Genomic DNA, 23152 nt, shown 5'->3' with positions numbered 1-23152 from the left:
CTACCCATGAGCTATTGCTCCCCTGCCTGTATTCAAAGCAGATAGTCCACTACTGAGCTAGGCCACCCTTCCCCCAAATGCGTGGAGCTGCATGGGGCAAGGCGCAGCTTGTGCATGAAAGGAGAGCTTTTCTGTCTTTCTGGCGTGTGTCTTAAGGAGGCTGATTTTTCCTACCAATGTCCTGACACTTCAGGAACACCTGGATTTTTGCACTCATTACTGTGATGAAGAATTCAACGAGCCCCAAGGCGGTGGGATTGTTCTCTGACCTCTAGTTGCTACGAAGCAGTTCCAGTTGTTGTGAAGTAGAAGGAAGAACTGCAAAAAAAAAGTGACTCTAGAAACAAAGCTGCTTTTTCCCCACTGCTTAATCTTAAATATATGCATTAGTGGGTCATTCATGCTTGCTGCAAATGTTGCTTCCCACCCCACGGAAACCCGCATGCCCCATTTCTGCATTTTGAGTTTGCATTAAGCATAGCTCGGGGAATAACAGAGGGGTTCTATTTTTCCCCCTCTCTCATGAAAAAGCTTTGCATTCCACCCGGGACCCTGTCTTAATGAGCACTTAAAAATGCACATGCTATTAAACATAGTTCATGAGCTTAGAGGCGAAATCAAAGAAAAGTGCTGCCAAAGCATTTTGGAGCATATGAGGGAATCCAGAAGGCTTTTCCTCTATTTTTTTCCTGCTTCTTTTCCTAATCAAGCTATGCTATAATAAGTAGTTGAAAGGTGATGTCGTACTAAATTGGGAAGACGTTCATACTACAGCTCTCTCCCCCCCCCCTTTTTTGAAGGTTTTTTTTAAAACCTCTTATCCAGGATATTAACTCTATTTATTTCCATAATTTAATTAGATGGCACTGTAATTACATTGTATTTTCCAGGGGTAAGGGACCATTAAAGAATACATCTGATGTCATTAATGCTGCCAAGAAGATTGCAGAAGCTGGCTCAAGAATGGACAAATTGGCCCGTGCTGTGGCTGATCAGGTAATTTCAATGGGAACAAATCCTCTTACAAATAAGTTTTTGAAAATATATGAGGAGAGCTCTCATGCTCAGGTGCTGCAGGCATCTGGTTGGCAACTGTGAGAACAGGATGCTGGACTAAATGGACCACTGGCCTGATCCAGCCAGGCTCCTTATTAGACTGTTACCATGATGCCCATGCTAGTGTGCCCCTGGTGTCAGCACGACCAAAGGATTGTATTGGGGTATCATAGAATCAAAGAATCGTAGAATTGTAGAGTTGGAAGGGGCCCTGAGGCTCATCTAGTCCAATGTAGGAATATGCAGCTGTCCCATACGGGGTTCGAACCTGCAACCTTGGCATTATCAGCACCTCGCTCTAACCAACTGAGCTATCCAGGCTCTCTGTGATTTTCTCTTCTCCGACCTTCTGCCTTACCTGTTGGGCAGGCAGGACAGGAATCACTGTGAAAACTGGATTGTAATAATGATAATAATGAAACTAAGCAGCTGCTTGAGGATTTCCCAAAGTCATCTGGTTGGTCACTGTGAGAACAGAATGCTGGACTAGATGGACAACTGGCCTGATCCAGCCAAGCTCTTGCTTAACGTTCTTATGATCAGCAGAGCCAAACCCCACCAAACATTTTGCCTTGCCTTCATTGTATGCATCTGGAGTTGTGACAAATGTGTTAAGCTTCACACAGAGCTACTTCCTCCTGCTTATACCTTCCAGATGCTGTCGTCCAACACCCATCATCCCTGGCCATTGGTGCTGTTGGCTAAGACTCGTGAGAGTTGCAGTCCAGAAACATCTGGCAGGCTACAGATCCCCAAAATGCCTATTGACTGGCATTCTTCAACCCTGCTGCCCTCCAGACGTTCCTGGTCCTTGCAATCCCCATTCTCCTGGAAACTGGCCATGTGAACAGGAATATCTGGAGGGCATCACATTGGGAAAGGCTGATGTAGATAATGGGCTGCTTTATTCAGGGCTCCTGCCATCAGCTCTTTCCATGTCTCCTCCCATTTCCGTAGCCATGGCAATGTTTTATATTTATTTTTAACCATGTTTTGAGAGACAGGGGTTTCTTTTAATAAAAAAATATATAGCCTGGTTGTCTGGAAGAAGCTACTTCAATTTACATCTGACCACTTAAGCACACTTTCATAAAGAGCCTTCACCTGGGGAGAACAACTGTGCCAATAAGAGCCTCAGATGAAGAGTTCCTCATGTACTCAGAAGGAAAGTGCTCTCCGTGTTTCAAGGACAGCCTTTTATGGGGTGGTCAAAGTCCATAGAATACTATTCAACAGCGAACAACAGAGCGTTATGTAATTACAATTTGTTGTGTTGTGCAATGTACTGTGTTCTATATACACATGATGTGTATAGATCTTGGCCTTGATGAAGAGCGGCTCTTGTAATTGGTTGGGGCAAATAAATATTTTGCAGTTATTCTTTCTCATATGGGGACAACCCTTCTTTGTTTTCTCAGAGCCAATCACCGATCTCCTCTGTGCGCACAGAAAGGCATTTTGTTTGCTTACTTCCAGAATGACTTAAAACAGCCTTTCTCAACCTGTGGGTCCCCAGATGTTGTTGAACTACAACTCCCATTAGCCCTAGCTAGCAAGGCAAGAGCTCAGGGATGATGGGAGTTATAGTCCAACAACATCTGGGGACCCACAGGTTGAGAACCACTGACTTAAAATAATGTGAGACGCCCCAGTCTGTGTGCTAGGTAATGCCAGTTTCTCACACTCCTCCTGCAAGAGACTGTCACCCATTTCTGAAAATGCCAAGCCATTAAGTGCTGAACTCAAACCATTCCCAAAGTTTGAACCTGGCTGCTGCTGCAGATGATGGTGGTGATGATTAACCAAGAATGGGGAAGTATTAAAAAGACAGGTTAGCCACTTGAAAACAACTGGGTTTTTTTTAAAATACCCAATTATATATAACGTGAATTCCCCACCACCAAAACTTCAGAACCCCTTAATGATCAAACTGTATTGTAGAAGTTGGTGTACTTTAAAAATTTGTGTGTGGTGGCCTATATGCCCAAAAAATGGGATTTACCAGAATTTCTGACATCCAAGTAATAGATTTTGAATAGGCACATTTATTAGTTTCTTAACAACCCTTCACCAAAATGTCCCAGGGTCACAGCATATGAAAAGGCAATTATAATGGTAAAAAAATATCCCCACCCATTACCCCAAAGTCAGAATACAAGGAGGGCACCAAAATCACTTCCTCGATTTTCAAAGAACAGGGTAAAGAGATACATCCTTAGCAACTAATGGAAGCGGTCAAGAAATGCTGCCAGATGCAACTCTGTGGGGAGTGACTTCCACATCCCTGGGGCCATCACTGAGAAGGTCCCCTCAGAAGCTGCAGCCACCATATTTTCCAGATTGATGGAACCATCAGGAGGGCCTGGCAAGATCTGGGCTCACCCTAGTGCCAGCACTCTGCACTACTATTGTGAAGTAAGTGAGCTGGGAGAGCTTGCAACAGCAATGGAGGTCTCATCATCAATGCCAGGATGCTCCTATAGGGCATCTATCACCATCCAGAGCTTCTTGCTACAATCAAACCAGTCCTCCCAAGATGATGCCTCTGCCTCCTGATCTGCAATTGCAATTGTAAGTTTTAGAATATAGGGAATCTCCAGGCAAGACTTACAGAGACTTCTCCTTGTTGCCCCAACATAAAGTAAAAACTTGATAGAGCGTGTTCTCACTAGCAGAGAGCACGTGTTGCGGTTGGGGAGCAGGCCACCATCATGACTAGGCAAATTTGGGGAACCCAAGCCGGTAAAGGGTTAATTGGGTTGCTGGGGGTTTTTGTATGTTGGTAATTTGGAGGGGTCAGAGTCTATAAATTGAGGAGTTAGACTAGGGGACGTCCTCTTGGCCGTTTTGCATCGGATCACCCACCCCCCTCCCTTTTTATAGGGTGGTTCTTGGGTTCATTTGACCTTGCTATGCCTGTCATGGGGTCGTTCGCCTTTGAGCGGGGGCCTGGTAGGAATTTTGCCATTTGGCTGATTGGCTGTTGCCATTTGGTTTTTGCCTACTGCGTAGCAAATCGCCACAACTTGTAAGGTTGGCGGTTAGGCATTGGTTAAATTGGTGCTTGGAGGGGTAAGGTGCCTATCCCTCCAAATTATGCGAATGGGAATTCCGTTAAAGGAATCCAGGGGCTTGCCATTCTTTCGTCCTTGTCCGTGGTGCCGGGCTTGGGCCGTGCAAGCCCCACCGGAACATGAGGGTGAGAGGTGTTGGACTGAATTCCCAGCCTCATTTCTCCCCAATACTTGTTTCCCACGCTGGCTTCCGGTGGTGCCCGGAAGTTTCAGCTCTGTCCTCGGGGGCAAGAACAGATAGTCATAACCAATGCCTAAGCAACCACTCACATTTTCTGTATTTGAATAAAGTTGTGGCCAAAATTATGCCAAAAACCTTAAACAAAAATGAACGTGTGCTGTGTGAATTTTTGGGGGTTGGCACTGCGGAACTCAACACGCAACTGGGGCTTGCATGGTTCCACTCATCAGCTGATCAGCACTTTTACAGAGTTCTATGCAAAAATGGGTTGTCTGATGTCACTGTGATGTCAGGTGATAGACAGGTGGGCAGTCCCTCCCACCCACCCAGGCGGCTTGGTCTGCAGGGGCTGAGGGAGATAAGAATTTAGCCTGCTAGATGAACCCATTTCCCTTCCCCAAGAGTTCTCTGAGAAAGCTCAGAGAAACTGACCTAATTATATTGAATCATGGAATTATAGAGTTGGAAGGGACCAAAAGGGTCATCTAGTCCAACCCCCTGCAATGCAGGAATAACAGGTAAAGAATCCCTGACAGATGGCCATCTAGACCTCTGAACTCTCCCATTCCTAATTGTGAGTGATTTACAAAGAAATTAGAGCAGCTATTGGGCAGGAACAGGGGCAGCAGAAAAGACTATTGGAAGCATAACTCCTATTTAAAACTACCCAGGGTTGCTTGTCCTTCTTTAGAGTCTGAGATATGTAGACGTTTTATGGAAGTTTTGAGACCTCTGTGCAATGTAAACTTTTTATGGACTGCTGCATTTTTAATTACTGTTCTAAAGAGGGAGAGAGATTGAGATATCGTAAGTTTTAATTTGCCGCAATGTGCTCCTGTTTAAACCCTTTCTCAGCTCTCCAGAGAGTTTGTTTTAAAGTTTCTTTCAGATACAAAGGCCTCCAGAGTGGAATAAATATGAGTGTGTTAAATTGTTACTAAGTGGGAAAAGGCTCTCTTTGGGATTCACACTTGAAAGTTACGTTAAGTGTGTGTGCGAAAAAGAGAGAGGTTTGCGTCCAGCTAAATCATGGCATACGCACACAATGAGAGAAATGTTTCATGGCATTATCATATACGGAATTCATAAGAGATTAGGCTTCATTACCCCAGAGAATTTTCACAGCATTGTTTTTTATTTATTCATTTGGGAGATGGAAAAATAAAACAGTGCCGCTGCTGTTAGATTGCTCCTCTATATTCTCTTTTCCTGCCAAGTCTTTATCTTGATGGGAGACCTGCTTCCTCCTCCGCCTTGCCAAGTTCCAGATTGCAGTTCAGCTCCCCAGGACTTTCCTGATGCTTCAGTGTTGCACATCTATGGGAAAAGCTCAGTGGCAGCACATCTGCTTTGCATGCAGCAAACCTCAGGTTCAATCCCTGGCAGCTCCAGGTGAAACCCCGCTGGCCAAAGCCCTGAAGAGCTGTGGCCTTTCACGCCACAGTTGACAGAACGAGTGATGGATGGCAGGACCAAATCCTCTCCTGCATAAGGATTAGGAAACCTGAGGCCCAGGGGCCAAATGCAGCTCAAGTCTCTCTATCCGGCCCTCGGGTCGCTCCTCGGGCCACACCCCTCTTCCAGACTACATCTGTAGCCAAATCAGACATCTCAAGGAACGGGCACAGCTGGTGCACGAGTTTGGTGGGGATGTGGGAGGGGGCCTTCTCGGTGGCTGCTCCCAGACTCTATTACTCCCTCCCTCGGCTGGCTCCCTCCTTATTGTCCTTCTGCTGGCAGGTGAAGACCTTCTTATTCCAACAACCTTTGGAGAACTGACTGCTGTTGATGAAAGGGCTGGTGTAATTACAGTGGTACCTCGGGTTACATACACTTCAGGTTACATACGCTTCAGGTTACAGACTCCGCTAACCCAGAAATAGTACCTCAGGTTAAGAACTTTGCTTCAGTATGAGAACATAAATTGTGCTCCGGCAGCAGGAGGCCCCATTAGCTAAAGTGGTGCTTCAGGTTAAGAACAGTTTCAGGTTAAGAACGGACCTCCGGAACGAATTAAGTACTTAACCCAAGGTACCACTGTATCTGCATGTTTCTAATAAAAAAGTAAAGGTAGCCCTGCCCGTACGGGCCAGTCTTGACAGACTCTAGGGTTGTGCGCTCATCTCACTCTAGAGGCCGGGAGCCAGCGCTGTCCGCAGACACTTCCGGGTCACGTGGCCAGCGTGACGAAGCTGCTCTAGCGAACCGGCACCAGAGCAGCACATGGAAACGCCGTTTACCTTCCCGCTATAAAGCGGTACCTATTTATCTACTTGCACTTAAGGGTGCTTTCGAACTGCTAGGTGGGCAGGAGCTGGGACCGAACGACAGGAGCTCAGCCCGCCGCGGGGATTCGAACCGCCGACCATGCGATCGGCAAGTCCTAGCGCTGAGGTTTTACCCACAGCACCACCCGCGTCCCTATGTTTCTAATAGATCTTTTATATTTATATATAGGTTTAATTCTACAGTGGTACCTCTGGATGCGAACGGGATCCGTTCCGGAGCCCCGTTCACAACCTGAGGTGAACGTAATACGCGACTGCGCATCTGTGCATGCGTGGGTCGCATTTCGCTGCTTTCGCGCATGCGTGTTACGTCATTTTGAGAGTCTGCACATGCGTGAGCGGCAAAACCCGGAAGTAACACATTCTGTTACTTCTGGGTTACCACGGAGCGCAACCCGAAAACGCTCAACCTGAAGCGTATTCATCCTGAGGTATGACTATATTACTTAAAAAATGTTTTAAAATCAGCAGTGGAGCATATGCCTGCACTGCCCAGGGCGCACGCGCTCCCAAGGGGGGCATGGCGTGGAGGATGCCCTCCCAGGCGCGGGATAGCCGCTCGGATGCCCAGAGTGGCATGCGCACCTTGCAGCGGGGGGTGGAGCGAGCCGCCCACCCGTGACTCCCAAGCCTCCCCCAAGCTGTCAAAATGAAGGGGGAAGGGGGGAATGCAAAGCAGCACAGGTCCCCACCTTACCCCAGCGACTCGAGGTAGGCTTGGGAGTCACAGGCGTGCGGCGTGCCGAATGTCACCCCCCTCAGTGAGGGCACCCGGGGCGCACTGCCTCCTTCCTACGTCCCTGTTTTTAATGACCCCGTGTTTTTAGCTGTTCCTATTTTACCTGTAAGCTGCCTTGAGTCCCTGCCAAGGGAGAAGGTGGGGAATAAGTAAATATAACAAGAACTCCTTTCTCCACATGGGCGCTAATATCCTGTTGTCCCTCTTGCCTCTCTACTTTAACCACAGATATGCCAGTCCAATTTGAATTTTGGGTGTTTAATCAGTATTTCAGTTCTTGTAATCATCTGCATATTACTCTCCTGTAATAAATTGTTTGTTTTGTTTTGTTTTGTTTTGTTTTGTTTTGTTTGTTCTAAGCCTGTGTAATGGTTAATTCCCACTTGGATAAGTGTCATTTGTCCTGTGGTACACTATGGCTGTCAGCTCAGGTCCCAAAATTACCTTCTTCATGGACATGTTCTTAGGTTGCTCTTGCAATTCGGAACATAACCCCCCCCCCAATACCCCACCGTTGGAAATGGGACATAGAAAGGTAACATTTCACTAATTTATAGAAAATTAGTTGGGACCCAGATAAGTTCATGTTGTTCTTATTGTTGCAGCTGCCGCATCTTCTATTGCTATGAAACAGTCTCCGGCCTGCATCTCCCTTCTGGAGCTGTCACATAAATTGTCTCAAGTTTTTGAACCAATTTTAAAACCTTCCCAGCACTGGCTTGGTTTGACCAACTTTAGTTGTGCCCGGTCCAGTTTTGATTTGTACGTTATATCACAAACAGCGCCACAGGTGGCATTCTGCCGTTGGAGCAAAATGACCCGTTGCCAGTTGTGATGTGACAAAATGGCTTTGCTTCTGTCCTTATGAAAGGTTTGCGGGCCCAAAAGCACCTCTTTTCAACGTAGTCCTTACTGCACCATTTAAAAAAAAATGTGCATTATGCATTAGTAAAACCCTATGTTCAGTGCAAATGGAGCCATGTCCTCAGGAAAAGGCTACAGAAATTACTCTACTTTACAGCTCATCAGGTAACTGACAAACAATTCGGGCAGTGTTTCCTTCCCTTCCCTCTGCTGCTTGTGGGTCCCTTTGCACTTTAAATCACTGCCTTGAGCTATGCGAGAGAACCATCCCTTGTTAAATATGTAGCCAAGGGGTTAAGCAGAACAAATGTCTCTAATATGGTGTTGGCAAACCTGCCCATTCTTCCCTGTATATTAGGCGTATAAACCAAAGCCAATCAAATACATGCTGTTTATCTCTTTTCTTTATCTACAGTGTCCCGATTCAGCCTGTAAGCAAGATCTCTTAGCGTACCTGCAACGCATCGCCCTGTACTGTCACCAGCTTAATATCTGTAGCAAGGTGAAGGCGGAAGTTCAGAACCTGGGAGGAGAACTGATCGTCTCGGGGGTAAGCCGGTTTCTGAATCTTGTCACTGGCATGACCTGCTTGCAAGTGAATTTCCAACCCTTCCCCTGCCACCTCCCCAGTTTGGGGGTGGGACATGCTTTGAAGAAGCAAAATACGTCAGCTGATCATATGCAAGTTTCTTGCTATTCTTTTTATTTAAAAAAAAAAAACACGTTATCACCCTTTTATTTAGTTATTTGATTTATTTAGAGCATTTGTACCCTGCTCCTCAGCCAAAAAGGCTCCCGGAGCAGCTTGCATGAAATCAAAGCTAGACGCTCCCCGCCCGCAGGCTGACATTCTAATAAATGAATGAAAAGACAACACACAAGGAAAAAGGAAGGAAGAGGAAAATAAAACTCAGGCGCCAATTTCTAGATAATTGATCCTATATTGACCAGCCGGCATAGTTCAGAGGCAGGAAGTACCTGATAGAGCTGGCCCTTCAGCTCAGAATATGCAATGAACCCTGCATCCCATCTCTCCCACTGAGGCAGCCTGATGAAATTTCTGCCCCCAGATGACAGCCGAGGGAAGGGTGGTGTTGGTGGAGCTGGCCTGTTGCAGTAAAGCTGATGGAGCAAGTTTTGCTTCTCAGCTCTCCCAGTGCTGGAATTAGTTGTCCCTAAATGATAACCATTGTTATTCAAGACTTTATAGCTTTGATCTGCTATCAATAACGCCCCCCCTCCTTTTTGTATTTGGCAAAGGCAGGTGGCCCAAGAGAGGGAGAGTCCTGTTCTTGTTATGCACCCTTAGATAATCTGAGATGGGGGGCACAGGTGCCTTTAACCCTATGCATGCCAGTCTGAACTTCAGCAAAGGGCTTGTGAGTCATTTAATGCTCCACAGTTACTCATCATTGACCTGTACTCAGTGTACAGGAGTGAGCAACTGAGGCGCATAAGCAATGGGCATGTACACTGTTCTGGAGGCCAAAGGAGCTTGAAGACAGACAACTGCCAACCCCTGCTCTATGGTGCCTAGCAAAACTGCTTGATCCCCTCCCTTCTACTTCACCTGTTAAAAATTATCCACCTTTCCAGAAGAAACGTAATTTAGGAAGCCCTTGCCAAGCCATGAATATTATAATTAATTGGATCTTTTTTATATTGGCTCCTTGGAAATCCAATTCCTTTTGTGAGCCATAGTAATTTCCCTCCTCTGTTCTGATCTGTGTCAAGGGCAAATATATTGTTAAAGTAGGGAGAGGGTGGGTCATAGGTTTGCACTCACTCGGGCCCCAGTACATAACTGGGCTGAGCAAATAAAAGCCACCCATACAAAATATGCTTTTAACTTTAAAAACCAGCTTTAGAACATTCACAAAAGATACTCTTTTGGGATGCCTGTGTAGCTTCATACAAGAGTTTCTTGGCAAGACAAACCCTCTCCCCTCCAAGGAAAGCCACAAACTTTTAATCCTTTGGGTGACCTGAAAAGTGTGTAGAAACCCCTTTTCTTTAAATAAAATAAAATAAAATAAAGTTCCCATGTGACCAGAATAACGTTTAACCGATTCGGCCATATAGGCAGGGCCAGTCATGTTAGGACAAAGCACTAATATGTGCTTGATTCGTATTTTTAATTTATTTGTTAAAGTACTTATATACTGCCAATGCATACGATATCACACAATAGCATGCAGCAGCATATACAATAAAAACAAAGATGCTGAAAATGGCTGGCTGATCAAAAACCCCAACCTTTGTATAGGCCTGTCTACATAAATAGGTCTTCAAGAGATGCCTGGAAAGTCAAAAGTGAGGATGTCTGCCACATCACTTCTGGAAGAGTATTCCACAGCATAGGAGCCATGATACCAAATGCCCAAGGCCTCCGTGATGCAGGGAAAACAGCAGCAGCCCTCCAGATGGTCTCAGGGATCGAGCTGAGATATAAAAACTTAGGTGGTCCTTTAGATATTCTGGACTGCAGCTGTTTAGGGCTTTTGTGTATTAATGCCAGCCTTTCCCCATAACAGAAATCCTCTGCCCAGCTTAGTCAACAAAGATGAATCCATTACAGAGCTGTAAGAAGACAGGGACTCATTAGCTACTGGGATCACGAGGGGATCACATTTAGCCCCTGCAGGCCCCCTGAAATGTTTGCAATGCTATTGCACAGAGTGCCCAGAACACTCTCAGCCAACTCCCTGCAATATAGAAGCCCTCTGTTCAAATGTGTGTATGCACTCACACGTATGAAACAAGATAAATTTCCTAGTAAGCACTACGTGTTGGGTTTGCAAAGGCAGAGTAAGGATTTTATTGTTTTGTTTCTTTATTTTTGCTGGGTACCCCCACCCCTGTCAGAGTAATTGTGGCGAAAACTCCCGCAGCAGGGGCTACTAGAAATGTCCTGCTTCTCTTCCTCTCCTCCAAATTGGCGCTGTCTCTTGATACACATGCAGCGTGTTGTAATTTTTTTAAGTCTTGATGTTCTTAACAGCTGTGGGAACACCCCCCCCCTTCCTCCTTTCTATCTCTTTCATTGCAACAGGCTTAGATCTTCCTCCTTTCTACCCGCTGGCATAACAGGATCTGCTTCCCATCCTCATTAATTATTATCACTTCCACCCGCCTCTTACCAGGCTCCCAACTCAGCACGTGCATCAGCTTGGCTGTTGTGCTTTTTTTCGTTTCTGTCTTCTTCGCTCTCGTTATCTCCGGCGGAAGCTGGCGTTGGGCCGCAGCTCAGATAGTAGCCTTTGCGTTCGTTGTTGTTGGCATACCATCACATGCTGTGAAACCAAAGCAGCCAAACTGCTTGACTTCTCCATTCCCAGTTTGGTAGTCTTTAGCATCTGTTGCTTCTGAACTTTCATCACCACTGTCTTTATATATTTTATTTTCTCTTTCTCTCTCTTCCATTCAGCCATAATCCTTGGCAATGCTAGCACCATTATCCTTGTGAATAGTTTGCCTTTGGCATTGCCATTTAACAATTTGTGTTGGAAGCCAAACGCCAAACCCAGAGATCACTGGTATTGACTTCACTTGATCTTTCCACTGTGAAATTTGTACAGGAAGATTTGCCTGCTTTTTTGTCCCTTTTTTTTAGGTGGGAGGTATCATTATGTATCTATCTCCATTTATGTTTGAAAAACATGAGCACGATACCTTTCTGGCAGATGCTTCAAAGTGCTGGGTACTGTATGCAAAAAGACTATCCAGAGATCTGGATTCCAGCTTCACTTCATCTGTAGTCTCCTTGCCCACTTCCTGCTTCCTGCTTCCATCTTGTTCTTCATTCTCTCTTGGATAGCCAATTGCAAATAAACTGCATTTTATTTGCATAACATGGAAACAAAAAATTGCTCTGGAATCTGCATACAGTACAGTGCTCATGACACCTCCCGAATGATGGTTGAAAAAAACCATTTTATGTTTTGACATGTGTGACCCAGTCCCTTATGGCCTTGAGTTGGAAAAACAGTTACCCAGAAGAAGACTAATATGCATGTATTGTTGTCAGATGGTGTTCATGCTGAGATATGGGTTGCTTGGTGTTTGCTGTGCCCTTGAGTCCAGAGAACTGTAGAAATACTTAACATGGTTTGTGAAAAGTCAGTCTCCCCCACCCCCAGCATTTTCTTTATCCTTTAGGATCTTCGTTAAGGATCCAGTACGAGTGAGATGGGAATATGACCTCTTCAGGAATTTTCATTAAGCAACAAATAATAGAAATGAAACATGACTTAATATTGTTATTGGGAAATCGTTATAGTAATAAATGAGAGCTTAAATGGAGTCGTCCCCCGCAATTGGAGCCCTTTTCATACATTTGGTTGGGTACAAACAAATGCATGGAAAGGCGCTATTGGAATCATGCCTTGCCTCCAAGCTCCACATATTCAAAGGTAGAAACTGCACATTAGACTATATGTACCCATATCCTGGAATGTAAGCCTCTTCAATATTACAAAGACATTCAGGCATATGCACCCAGACTTCATGTAAATGGTTCACTCGAACATCCCCTTGGTGCTTTCATTTTTATAACAAAATGAACATTTGAGAAAGAGCTGCGGATGAGCAGACGTACTTGGGTCTAGCATTGCTAATGATGTCACTCAATGTAGGAAATCTCATTATATTAATTTTGTGAGTTTTTCCTAATTGATTGGATAGCTAAATTTGTGTCTGTTTTCATAGCAATAATGCAATAGTTCTGGAGGGGTGGGGGGAGTAAACTTTTGTTGTTTTTCAATGATGCACACGTACACAGCAGCAGACATCAACTTTAAAAGAGATTTTCTCCTCTGCTTGTTCTAAGAGAGTGCCTGTCAACCACCATTGTTTTGTAAGTTCTGATTAATTGAGCAAACTTGCAACCTTATTTGCGATGGGAGGGGAAATCAACTTTTTGGGTGGTTTGCGATGACAAGCTGTTAATGAAATACTTGTGGGAAACAGTTTGGGTCTCTAAAAGTTGACCTTGCTCCAGTGAGTAGGAGGAGGAGGAGGAGTGGAAGCCTGATTACAAAACGCTGGGGACAAAGGAAAGGGCCAGGTCACATTGATACCTGGATTGTGAGCTTCCAGAGGCATTTGGCCAGACACTTTGAGACATGGGATACTGGACTGGATGAACTTTGTTCCAGCAAGACAATTACCATATTTTTTGCTCCATAAGACTCACTTTTTCCCTCCTAAAAAGTAAGGGGAAATGTGTGTGCGTCTTATGGGGCGAATGCAGGCTGCGCAGCTATCCCAGAAGCCAGAACAGGAAGAGGGATCGCTGCTTTCGCTGCACAGCGATCCCTCTTGCTGTTCTGGCTTCTGAGATTCAGAATATTTTTTTTCTTGTTTTCCTCCTCCAAAAACTACGTGAGTCTTATGGTCTGGTGCGTCTTATAGAGCGAAAAATACGGTATTTTGCTTTTAGGCAAAACTGTGTTCTGCTATCTGAACTCATGAAGGGTTAAAACAAGGATGCTGGCAGATGTGCACATGCAAACCCCAACCTCAACATCCATGACCAGGTTTTCCTTGCCTGGGCTGGTTCACTCTAGCGGACATCCCTGCGTGGGCTGGATTGCGCCAATTTCCAGCACCTGCGTCTGTGCAGATGCGATTTCCGGTGCCACGGAAGCAAGTCCCCGCACCGCGCTGTGCCGGTTTAGCACAGCGTGTGGAGACTTGGCAAACAGGTGGCTTCATTTGGGGGTGGCTCGTGGGCCGGTTAAATAACCCCCATGGGCTGTTTTTGGCCCATGAGCTTTAGGTTGCCAACCTCTGTCCATGACATTCCAGAAATTCAGTTTTTTTGTGAAATTTGTGCACCACTCTCAAAATAAAAAATGTTCTACTGAATGCATGTTATATAGGAAATAAGAACTCTGACTAAACAGGGTTTCTGGTTATGGTGCCGGTTTCTAAACACATTGAATCACACATCCTTTGAAAGCCCCTTTAGACCTTTGTGCAATTGCATTAAAGGTAAAGGTAAAGGTACCCCTGCCCGAACAGGCCAGTCTTGACAGACTCTGGGGTTTGTGCGCCCATCTCACTCTATAGGCCATGGGCAAGCGCTGTCCGGAGACACTTCCGGGTCACGTGGCCAGCGTGACAAAGCTGCATCTGGCGAGCCAGCGCAGCACACGGAACGCCGTTTACCTTCCCGCTGGTAAGCGGTACCTATTTATCTACTTGCACCCAGGGGTGCTTTCGAACTGCTAGGTTGGCAGGCGCTGGGACCGAGCAGCGGGAGCGCACCCCGCCGCGGGGATTCGAACCGCCGACCTTTCGATCGGCAAGCCCTAGGCGCTGAGGCTTTTACCCGCAGCGCCACCCGCGTCCCAATGCAATTGCATTAGGAACTGCTATAGATTGTATACAGAGCATGATCATATCTTGCACGCATTTAAGTTGCGTGATTTCTACCACCCACAATTGAAGGCTCCTGGTTGAAATCCTGCATGTTAACTGCAAGTAAGGAAGAGAGCTTAAAAACTATTTCCCCCCAGCACAGAAGAGCTTTTAAGCTCTGCTCTGCTTGGGAACAAGGCAGCTGCAGAAACCCTGGGGTGCTTGTGGGAGGATGGTTCCAGGGGTTTTTGAGTATATGCAGAACCCTTGGAACCGACCTCTGTGTAAGATGTGAACATAGTGTATATAGTGTGATTTATTAAAATGTAAATAAATGGGGGCTGACCCAGTTGTACTCACCTATAGTCAAGATTGAGCTAAAAATGATGAAGTGACAAGAGTATCACAGCATTATAAATCAGATTGCCAACAAGCTCAGCCTTCTTTTTTTGTTTGTTTGTTTATATATTTATTTCAGGATTTATAAATTGTTTGTACGCTCAGAGACTATCTGAGTGCTGTACAAACTGGAATATAAACATAATACAGATCATTAAACAGTATTAAACAAATAAATACCTGCAAGAATTAAGGACCTACAAAAACTGCTGAATTGGGGGAATAAGATACAAAATATAGGTGTGGATGAAAAGAATTTGGTTTTATTGACCTCTTAGGGGCTGAACTGGATCAGCAAGAGTATTGCAGATAAGTTATTGAAGAAAATCTGCCTTGGAGAACATTATGGTTTCTCTTTTAAAAACAATATATCAGTATTTATCCTCCTCCCTGCTGTGTTTGACAGAAGCAACACTGAGACTAAGGAGGAGGAAGCTGGCAGCCAAGACTCCCGTGTAGATGGGTTGTAGATAAGAAGGCAAGCAGCTGAGAATCAAGGCAGAGGTTAGTTGGGCCTTAGTGGACCATCTTCCACTGGCAAACCCTCTCTAGCACATGTCAACATGGCTCCTTGAAAGTGGGCTTCCACTTTGCTTATCTTCAAGGTTGGAGAAGGACAAAAGTGGTTGGACCAGATGCTCAGTATGAGCATCTTTTGAGCCTTTTGCAAGTGTTGCAGACTTGATCCTTTTTCAAGTTGAACTACAGGGTCCTTAGTTCATTGGGCCTGTGGTCTACCGAGTGAGAGCTACATTGCACTGACTTTTTAATATTAGGCAATCCACAAAGGTGAAGAGAAAAGGCAATAAAGAGGGTAGAGAAGGGGATGCATATCACACCAACATGCACTTTTCAAGTCAGTTCAGGTACATTTCATCAGTCAGACGGGGGATCGTTTCTTTACGCAGTTCCATCTCCGTGTTCAGGATCATGAGGAGTAGGTACGGATGGAAGGACCTGTCAATTTCAGTTGCTCATTTTCTCATTTTTCCAATCTTAGATTCAGTTCTCCACATTTCTGCAGCATTTTTTCCTCAAATCATCCTGAATATTCATCAGCATTTTCATGTGAATTTCTCCCAGTAAGCCAATTTATGTATGCAGGTTTAACTGATGTACACAATTTGGAAGCAGTTTATCCTAGCATAATTCATATATTTTGTTGTTATTTTTACCAGTGCATTTCTTTTTATGCAACTTTCCCCTAATGTAATGCATTTTTATAAACATTGGTTGTAAAACTGCACTGCAAAATTCAGAGAAGTTCAGATTTCAAAGGATGGCTGTGTTTCTGTTCCCATGTTGTTTCAGAAAGTGTGGATTTGATGGACTCCCCCTTAAATGCAAACTGAATCCAAAATCTCCCCATCCCTAATGAGGAGAAACATACTGAGCAAACTGGCAGAATGATCCATTCTGTAGCAATTCCTGTGATTGGAAACATCCCCAAAGCATTGTTGCGTTTTGCAGAAATTGCCATGGAACAAACGACATATGGGAAATGAGCACTAACTATCCACGTTGGTCGCTTAAGCCCTTGGATAAAAAGGCCTCTGCAGTTTAGGTGGTGTCTTGTGTTATCAGTTTATGGCAGATGTGAAAGTAATCTTGCTGAAATGAGCACAGAAGGACCTGGGGGATACTACTGCTGCACATGAGATGGTGTTGAATGTTGTTAAAAGAGGAACTAATTATTACCACCCTGTATGCTATGCAAATATGCTGATCTGTCATTGGAAGTGATGGGAGACAGTGGTGTATTTAAGCTACCTGCTCAGAGCACACCAAAATCCAGAGGTATGGTGCGAATTCCCAGCCCAGATCTTTGCATTATGAAAAAGAGGAACAACAAAGCCTAATCTTCTGGAAAGAGAAAGGGGAAAAGAAACCCTTTTCAGTGGAAAGGAAACCATCTGTGTCCTCAATTTTGTCACTTGTCTTCCATAGGTTATGATGCTTGTTCACTTTCCTTAAGTGGGACACACCTTCTTTTTCCTTTGCTTAAACGCAACTGTACAATAGTTACTCTTTTCAAGTCAACGGTTTTCGCCTATTTCTTACATTCTTCGAAGAATTGTCATAAATTCTATATGCCTTACATGCTGTGAGTCCTTATTCACTGGCCTGTCTCCTTCCATCCCTCCAAAACCTGCGCATTCTTATATAGCTTTAGCTAAAAAGTTATTTCGTGTGCAATCAGCACAGAACAAATTGATTACCTGTTACTCATTTAGATTCAATGCACCAAAATACACATGGATCTAAGATTACTACAGCCTTCCTATGAAGTGCATCTCTTCATCCGTTTCCCTTAATAGTTTTCCATTTAAAATTGCGTGCACACAGAGGGATGTATCTATTTCCATCCTATGTCTACTTACAATCTGATAAAACTTTCCTGTCGCTTGTAAATTTGATTACTCATTGATATAACCCAGTGCGCTGTTCCCTCTCTTTTGAAATTTATGATGTCTTACAAATATTCTAGTTATTTTGTTTCACATTTGACTTGTCAGGCAGCCAAACATTCCCTTTCTCTTTCTCTCTCTTCATTAAATCCTACCCTCTAGCCTTCCTACGATGTTTAAAATCTATCTTGTGTCTCAACAAATCATGTTTCCAGTACTGAGGAACCCAAGGCAGATTGTCAACTCTAGCCTTATCAGTACTAACCGGTACTGAAGCATCTTCAGATCGTCTCCAATCAGTTTACAGTACTGTATCAAACTCTTATTCATTATAATCTAAGAAGGATCCTGTTGCCAGAGTTAGTCAAATTGTCTTTAACATCAATAGAATGCCAGCCATCAAAATAAAGAAGTGAGCAAAGCAGAGGTAGAAGCAGAGACAAGGGCTTGATAAAAAATCTATTTTTGGTGAGGGGAGGGGTGGGCCAAATTAGTGGTGCCACCAAAATTGCTATTTCCCAGCTCAGAAATATGAATCTCACCAACTCATAACACAAGGTGAACATTAAATTAGTACAACTCTAGTATAAATGTTTTGTGCATGCCCAACGTGTCCTGCATCTAATTTTAGCCTAAGTTTGGGACACTAGTTAGTGCTAACTTAGAGCTAAGGAGATGCTCCTAAGAGGGAATTTTAAAAACTAGTGTGCAGCTGCAGAATTTGTCTGACCAAATTCTAGGAAACTTCCTAAGTAAAGACTATGTCAAGGCTTTTAGTATAGTTTCTGCTAGATATCCCTCTAGCCCAGGCATAGGCAAACTCCAGCCCTTCAGATGTTTGAGATGTTTGAGATACAATTCCCATCATCCCTGACGACTTGTCCTGTTAGCTAGGAATGATGGGAATTGTAGTCCCAAACTTCTGGAGGGCCAGAGTTTGCCTATGCCTGCTCTAGCCAATCTGGTACCCTTCAGGGGTGGTGGGAGTCCAGCTCCCATCGCCAGAACCAGGCTGTCCGGTAGTTTGAGATGATGTGAACTGCAGACCAACAATATCTGGAAGTTCCCACATTGTCTGTTCCTGTGGTGGCCTATGTTTTAATGGCCTCTTCAGTACGTAGTATTAAGACACTAGACTACAAAGGTCTTGGTTCTCAGGTGCCTTGATGTTCAATGCAAAGTACAATGCTGAACATGAATGTTCCAAGAATGGAAATCACACCACTGAAGTGGGAGGAAGACCAAATTGTTTCAGTAAGAGCAAAACTAGCATTTGACCCCTTGTAATTTAAGATGGCATCACTATACCCCATAGTATACAGTGACTTTCCCCCTCCCCCTCCCTACCTTTTAGGACTAGGCAATTTAGATTAATTATGCAAATTCCAAAGTTGAACCTCTCCCCTCCCTGTGCCTCCATTCTCCCCTTAATATTAGATACAGTTTGTAAACACATTTTACTGATTAATAATCAAATGCACAAATCTGAATATATGGCCTATCCTTCATTTGGCACTGAGTCCTTGCAGCCTCAGTTCCTTTCCAAGACTCAATATGACTGTTTCAGTAATCCTGCAGAATCTTCAGGGATTAATGCCTGGTCAAGGCTCCAGTCCAGGTAATTTTGCAATGCATATATGATCTATGCAGCCCATTATATTTCTGTGTTTTGGTATTTGAAGATCTATTACTATGCAAGCTAAGTCAAATAGGGTTTTTTAAAAACAACAACAACAACAACACGGCCCTAGGCAATAAGAATACTAAATTTAGTTTGGATGAAGATAACAAAATAATTAAACTACCGGGAAAATATAAACAGTATTAACAGGATGCATTAAAAAGAAAAATCAATCCAACAGTCACTCTCGGAGGTTGGCTAATTTTCTGAAAATTCTACATTCATTTATTGACCTTCCCTGGATAGGTACAGGTTGCAAGCCCCAAGACTGAATGCTCGTTTATTTAGTTAGGTTAATAATAATAATAATAACAATACTGCCCTTCATGAACTACATCCCAGACCAGTTCACAATGTAAGCATGCAGTCCTAAAGCCAGCCAAGGTCAAGCTAAGGGGCTGTTGGATGCAGCAGAAATGCTGCATCATTGGAAAATAGGGAGAATTGCCAGCAGAAATGCATTTACATTGCCAGAAGCCCCCTAGTACATTTCTTGGAGGTAAAGGCTATCAATGCCTGCTTCCCACAATGGTTATGTTCCTTGTTCCTATGTCGGAGGCGTTATGCCTTTGAATAATACCAGTTGCTGGGAACCACAAGTAGAAAGAACATTATTGCACTCAGAGCCTGTTTGCAGGGTCATCTGGTTGGCACTGGAATAGATGGGCCCTTGGCCAGATCCACCATAGCTTCTCTCATGTCACAGATGTCCAACCAGCATTGTAGGGGGAAGCAAGGCATTGTGGTGATAACCAAGGAACCAGAAAACCCTAAGCCCCTCATTTCCCCAACTAGTTCCCTAAGGAGTCATCAACTGCCATTCAACTGGCATCGTCAATCCCCTCCTATTGACTGCAAGGGGAGAAAGAATGGTGAAGGAAAAGACCAGGAAAAGCCACTCCCACATCCCACCCTGGGGCAGTGAGCTGGCAGGGCTTTGGAAGTGGCAGTAGCTGCCACGGAAGTCCTTCCCCCTCTACAATGGGATGGTCCTACCCATGATACAAATTAAACATAATGAAATGCATGGCATTGCAACTGAAACAAAGCACTCAACAGTGCAGCAGGCAAATCAGTGATACCATTTTAGTTTTAAACACCATTCATTCCTAACCCAGTGCCTGATCTCTTAAGTGCAGTAACAGCGAGTGTGGTGCCCTCTGCGTTTTGCTTAGCTCCCATCTGTCCCAGTCAAGCATGGCCAGTGCTCAGGGATGATGGGACCTGCAGTCCAGCAATATCTGAAAGGCACCATGTTGGCTGCCCCTGCCTTAGTGGAGATTTGATCATTGGTGCTGTGCTGGGCAAGTCAAAGAAAGCATAAAAATGTGGTAGGGACCAGGATTCAAGTGATAGTGCCAAATTAAATACCATGGATACATAAATGAAAGAGAGAAAAAAAGCTGACATAATAGGAGGCTGCAGGGCTCCAGGAATTTAGCAGAATTGGCTATTTTTATTTTTTGAAATGAAACTCGGTGCTGGCTATGTTTTGCTGTCACGATAAACAGTGTTTTATTGTGACACGTACTTGCTTAAGCCTGCATGCACCCCCATCGCCTCCTTCTGTGCAGTCAGGAGGAGGACTTTGGAAGCTGTTATTTATTTATTTTAACCAACCACAGCTTCCTGTTTCATCCACGTTAGTTGCGAAACAGTCTTGCGACTGTCGGCCCAAACCCCTCCCTACCCTGGTAATGTCACAGTTATTTAGACACTGCGCTTGGATGCTACTTATAGCATAGATGGAGAAACTCGCTTCACGCATGTGTTCTAGTTTCTCTTGAAGGTCGTCAAAAACAAAATGTTTTCAAATCTCCCTTCCGTCTGTCAGGAACTGCATATTTCTTGGGGGAGATGCGTTTTACTTTTAGTAAGGTGTCACTGGGCCTAACTGCTAGACTGAAAAGAGTGATCACCTTTGTATCATTTTGCTGACACCTCCTGGACATTTCAAGTGTGCTTTGTAAATTCAGTGTCTACCATTCACTTACTCCCTCAGCACGGACTATCAGCATTCACACCTCAGTTTTAGAAAAACGCCTGGCAACCATGTTAGGGGAGGTTGGAAATAGCACAGAGAATAAAAATCACTTGCAGTTAAAGTTCTGCAGTGGAAGATATGGCTCCTTTGGCCTGATCCTGCAGGTCTCTTCTTACCTTCCCAGGTATTAGAGAAGGCCACTTCATGCCCCTTATCCCTCACCTACAGAACGTATTCTGCTCTGATACACAGACATATACGTCTCAGGAAAACCAGTCCATTCCTTATTTAAGTTCAGGATAGAAACCATGTCAATAAAATACTTTTTTAAAAACAACACCACCACCTTTTTAGTACAAGGTTAGCAACCTTGAGATCATTATGCCACAAGTGGTCTAGAAACCGTTCACATATGGCATTCCTAAATAGTAGGAAAACCTGGCTCCTGCCTGCCTCTTCAATGTTATGCTGGTTTAACTTTGTTAAACAGACCAAACCCAAGGCATGAAGGGATTGCATAAAGTGCAGCATTCTTCAACCTTGCACCCCCTGATGCTGTTGGACTACAACTGCCATCATTCACAGGTGGTTGGGGTCAATGGGATTTGTAGTCCAACAACATTTAGGGACCCAGGATGCTGGGGAATCCTGCTACAGTATTCGCCAGAGTGACACCATCTCCTGTGGCCTGAACAGTTGACAGCTGCTGTTCTGGGATGTTTTCTTGGCCAGCCACACAGAACCAGCCTTTAATTCGGCAGCTGGTTCATCCCCAATCGGTTTTAGGCAAGGCCCAATATCTCGCCCAGTCTGCAACCTGTACTGTTGTTTGGCTTTATCTGTGCTGAGGGAGCAAGCGAGAGGGATAACAAATCAGGGTTCCTCGTCGCCGAAGAGTACATGGCTACTTTGTCGAGCCTAGCTCTTTCAGCATACATCCCCCTCTCCCTCTCACATCCCCAGCCCCAGCCCCACTTCTCCCCCTCACCCCCTACTCTGCAATAGGGCACAATATTTCTCTTGCTCTCTCTCTCACTCTCTCTTTTCTGTATCTCTTGGAAATCAGACTGGAGTTCAAAGCACTTTCACTACCTTTTATGAGGTAGAGTGTGATGTCATAGATGGGGGCAGGGCTAGTCAACTTTCTACCCACCTACCCACCTGTGCTGAGGGAGCTACGCTTGCAAACGGAGGCGGTGACTCTTCCATGGTGAGTAACCTCATTTCTAATCTCTATTCTTTTCCATGTGAGCTTAAGTGGTTTTGATTGTGGGAGACTCTGCCCCTTTAAGCGGGATTGGTACAGTCACGTCACTTTCTGTGCTCAACAGGAACAGGAAGGAAGCTTTAGCCTGCTCATTTCTCGGTGTTCCCAACCTAAAAACTGCAAGAGGAAATAATGCAAAACTTAGCTAAGGGTGGCAGGATCTGTCAATTTTGGTTTTCTCTGTTTCTCATTTTTCCCATCTTAAATTGAGTTCTCCATATTTCTGCAGCAATTTGAGTTATTTTTTAAAAAATGCTCATGAGAATTATTCAGCATTTCAGTGCAAATTTCTCCTGAAAAAATGCATATTTGTATGCAGTTTTGACTACGGTACACATTTCTGCAAGCAATTTCCCTTAATTGAATGCACTTTTCCATGTTATATTCACTAATACTGTCATTCTTATGCACACTTTCCCTTAATATACACATTGTTTGGTTATAGAACTGTGTAAGTGCAGATTTTGAAGAACAGTTGCATTTCGGTTTGTATGACGTGTGAATTTCATAAATTCCCCTTGAAACCGGAACTGAATTGAATTCTTCTCCCATCTCTCATCTTGGCTATGCAAAAGCAAAGATTCTTTGCAAGTTTAATTCTTTGCCTTTCAGTGGGAGAGCACCAAAATTCTGTGCACTCATTTTTGCTATTATTCACAGCCAGTGGCTGAAGTACTGCTTATATCTGTTTGGTTGCCCTATGGCTAGATCCAGAAAGCAGCTTGCCCCAGAAACTATATGAAGAGATGAGAAATTGTGAGGGACAGGAACAGATACATTGAGCATACCTTTGCTGCCACAGCTGACCAGCTGACTGTACCTGATTGCAAGCCATTTCTAGACATATA

At 44.3% G+C, this 23152-nt stretch overlaps 1 protein-coding gene across 4 annotated transcripts in view; it reads left to right on the top strand.

Annotated features, from left to right (window-relative positions):
* The window catches only part of CTNNA2 (catenin alpha 2), a 420763-nt gene that overhangs the window by 379814 nt on the left and 17797 nt on the right, over positions 1–23152 (top strand). For 3 of the 4 annotated variants that reach the window (XM_081207007.1, XM_081207010.1, XM_081207008.1), the window contains 3 exons: positions 891–996; positions 8618–8752; positions 22104–22247. In XM_081207007.1, coding sequence (XP_081063133.1) covers positions 891–996; positions 8618–8752; positions 22104–22247 — 385 coding nt within the window. The remainder of the gene's footprint in view (positions 1–890; positions 997–8617; positions 8753–22103; positions 22248–23152) is intronic. The other variant, XM_081207009.1, reaches the window with a different exon arrangement.

This window comes from Podarcis bocagei, assembly GCF_964188305.1.
Source record: "Podarcis bocagei genome assembly, chromosome: 9".
Lineage (NCBI taxonomy): Eukaryota > Metazoa > Chordata > Lepidosauria > Squamata > Lacertidae > Podarcis > Podarcis bocagei.
The sequence above is the reverse complement of the archived record's forward strand: the minus strand, read 5'-3'. Positions and strand labels throughout refer to the sequence as shown.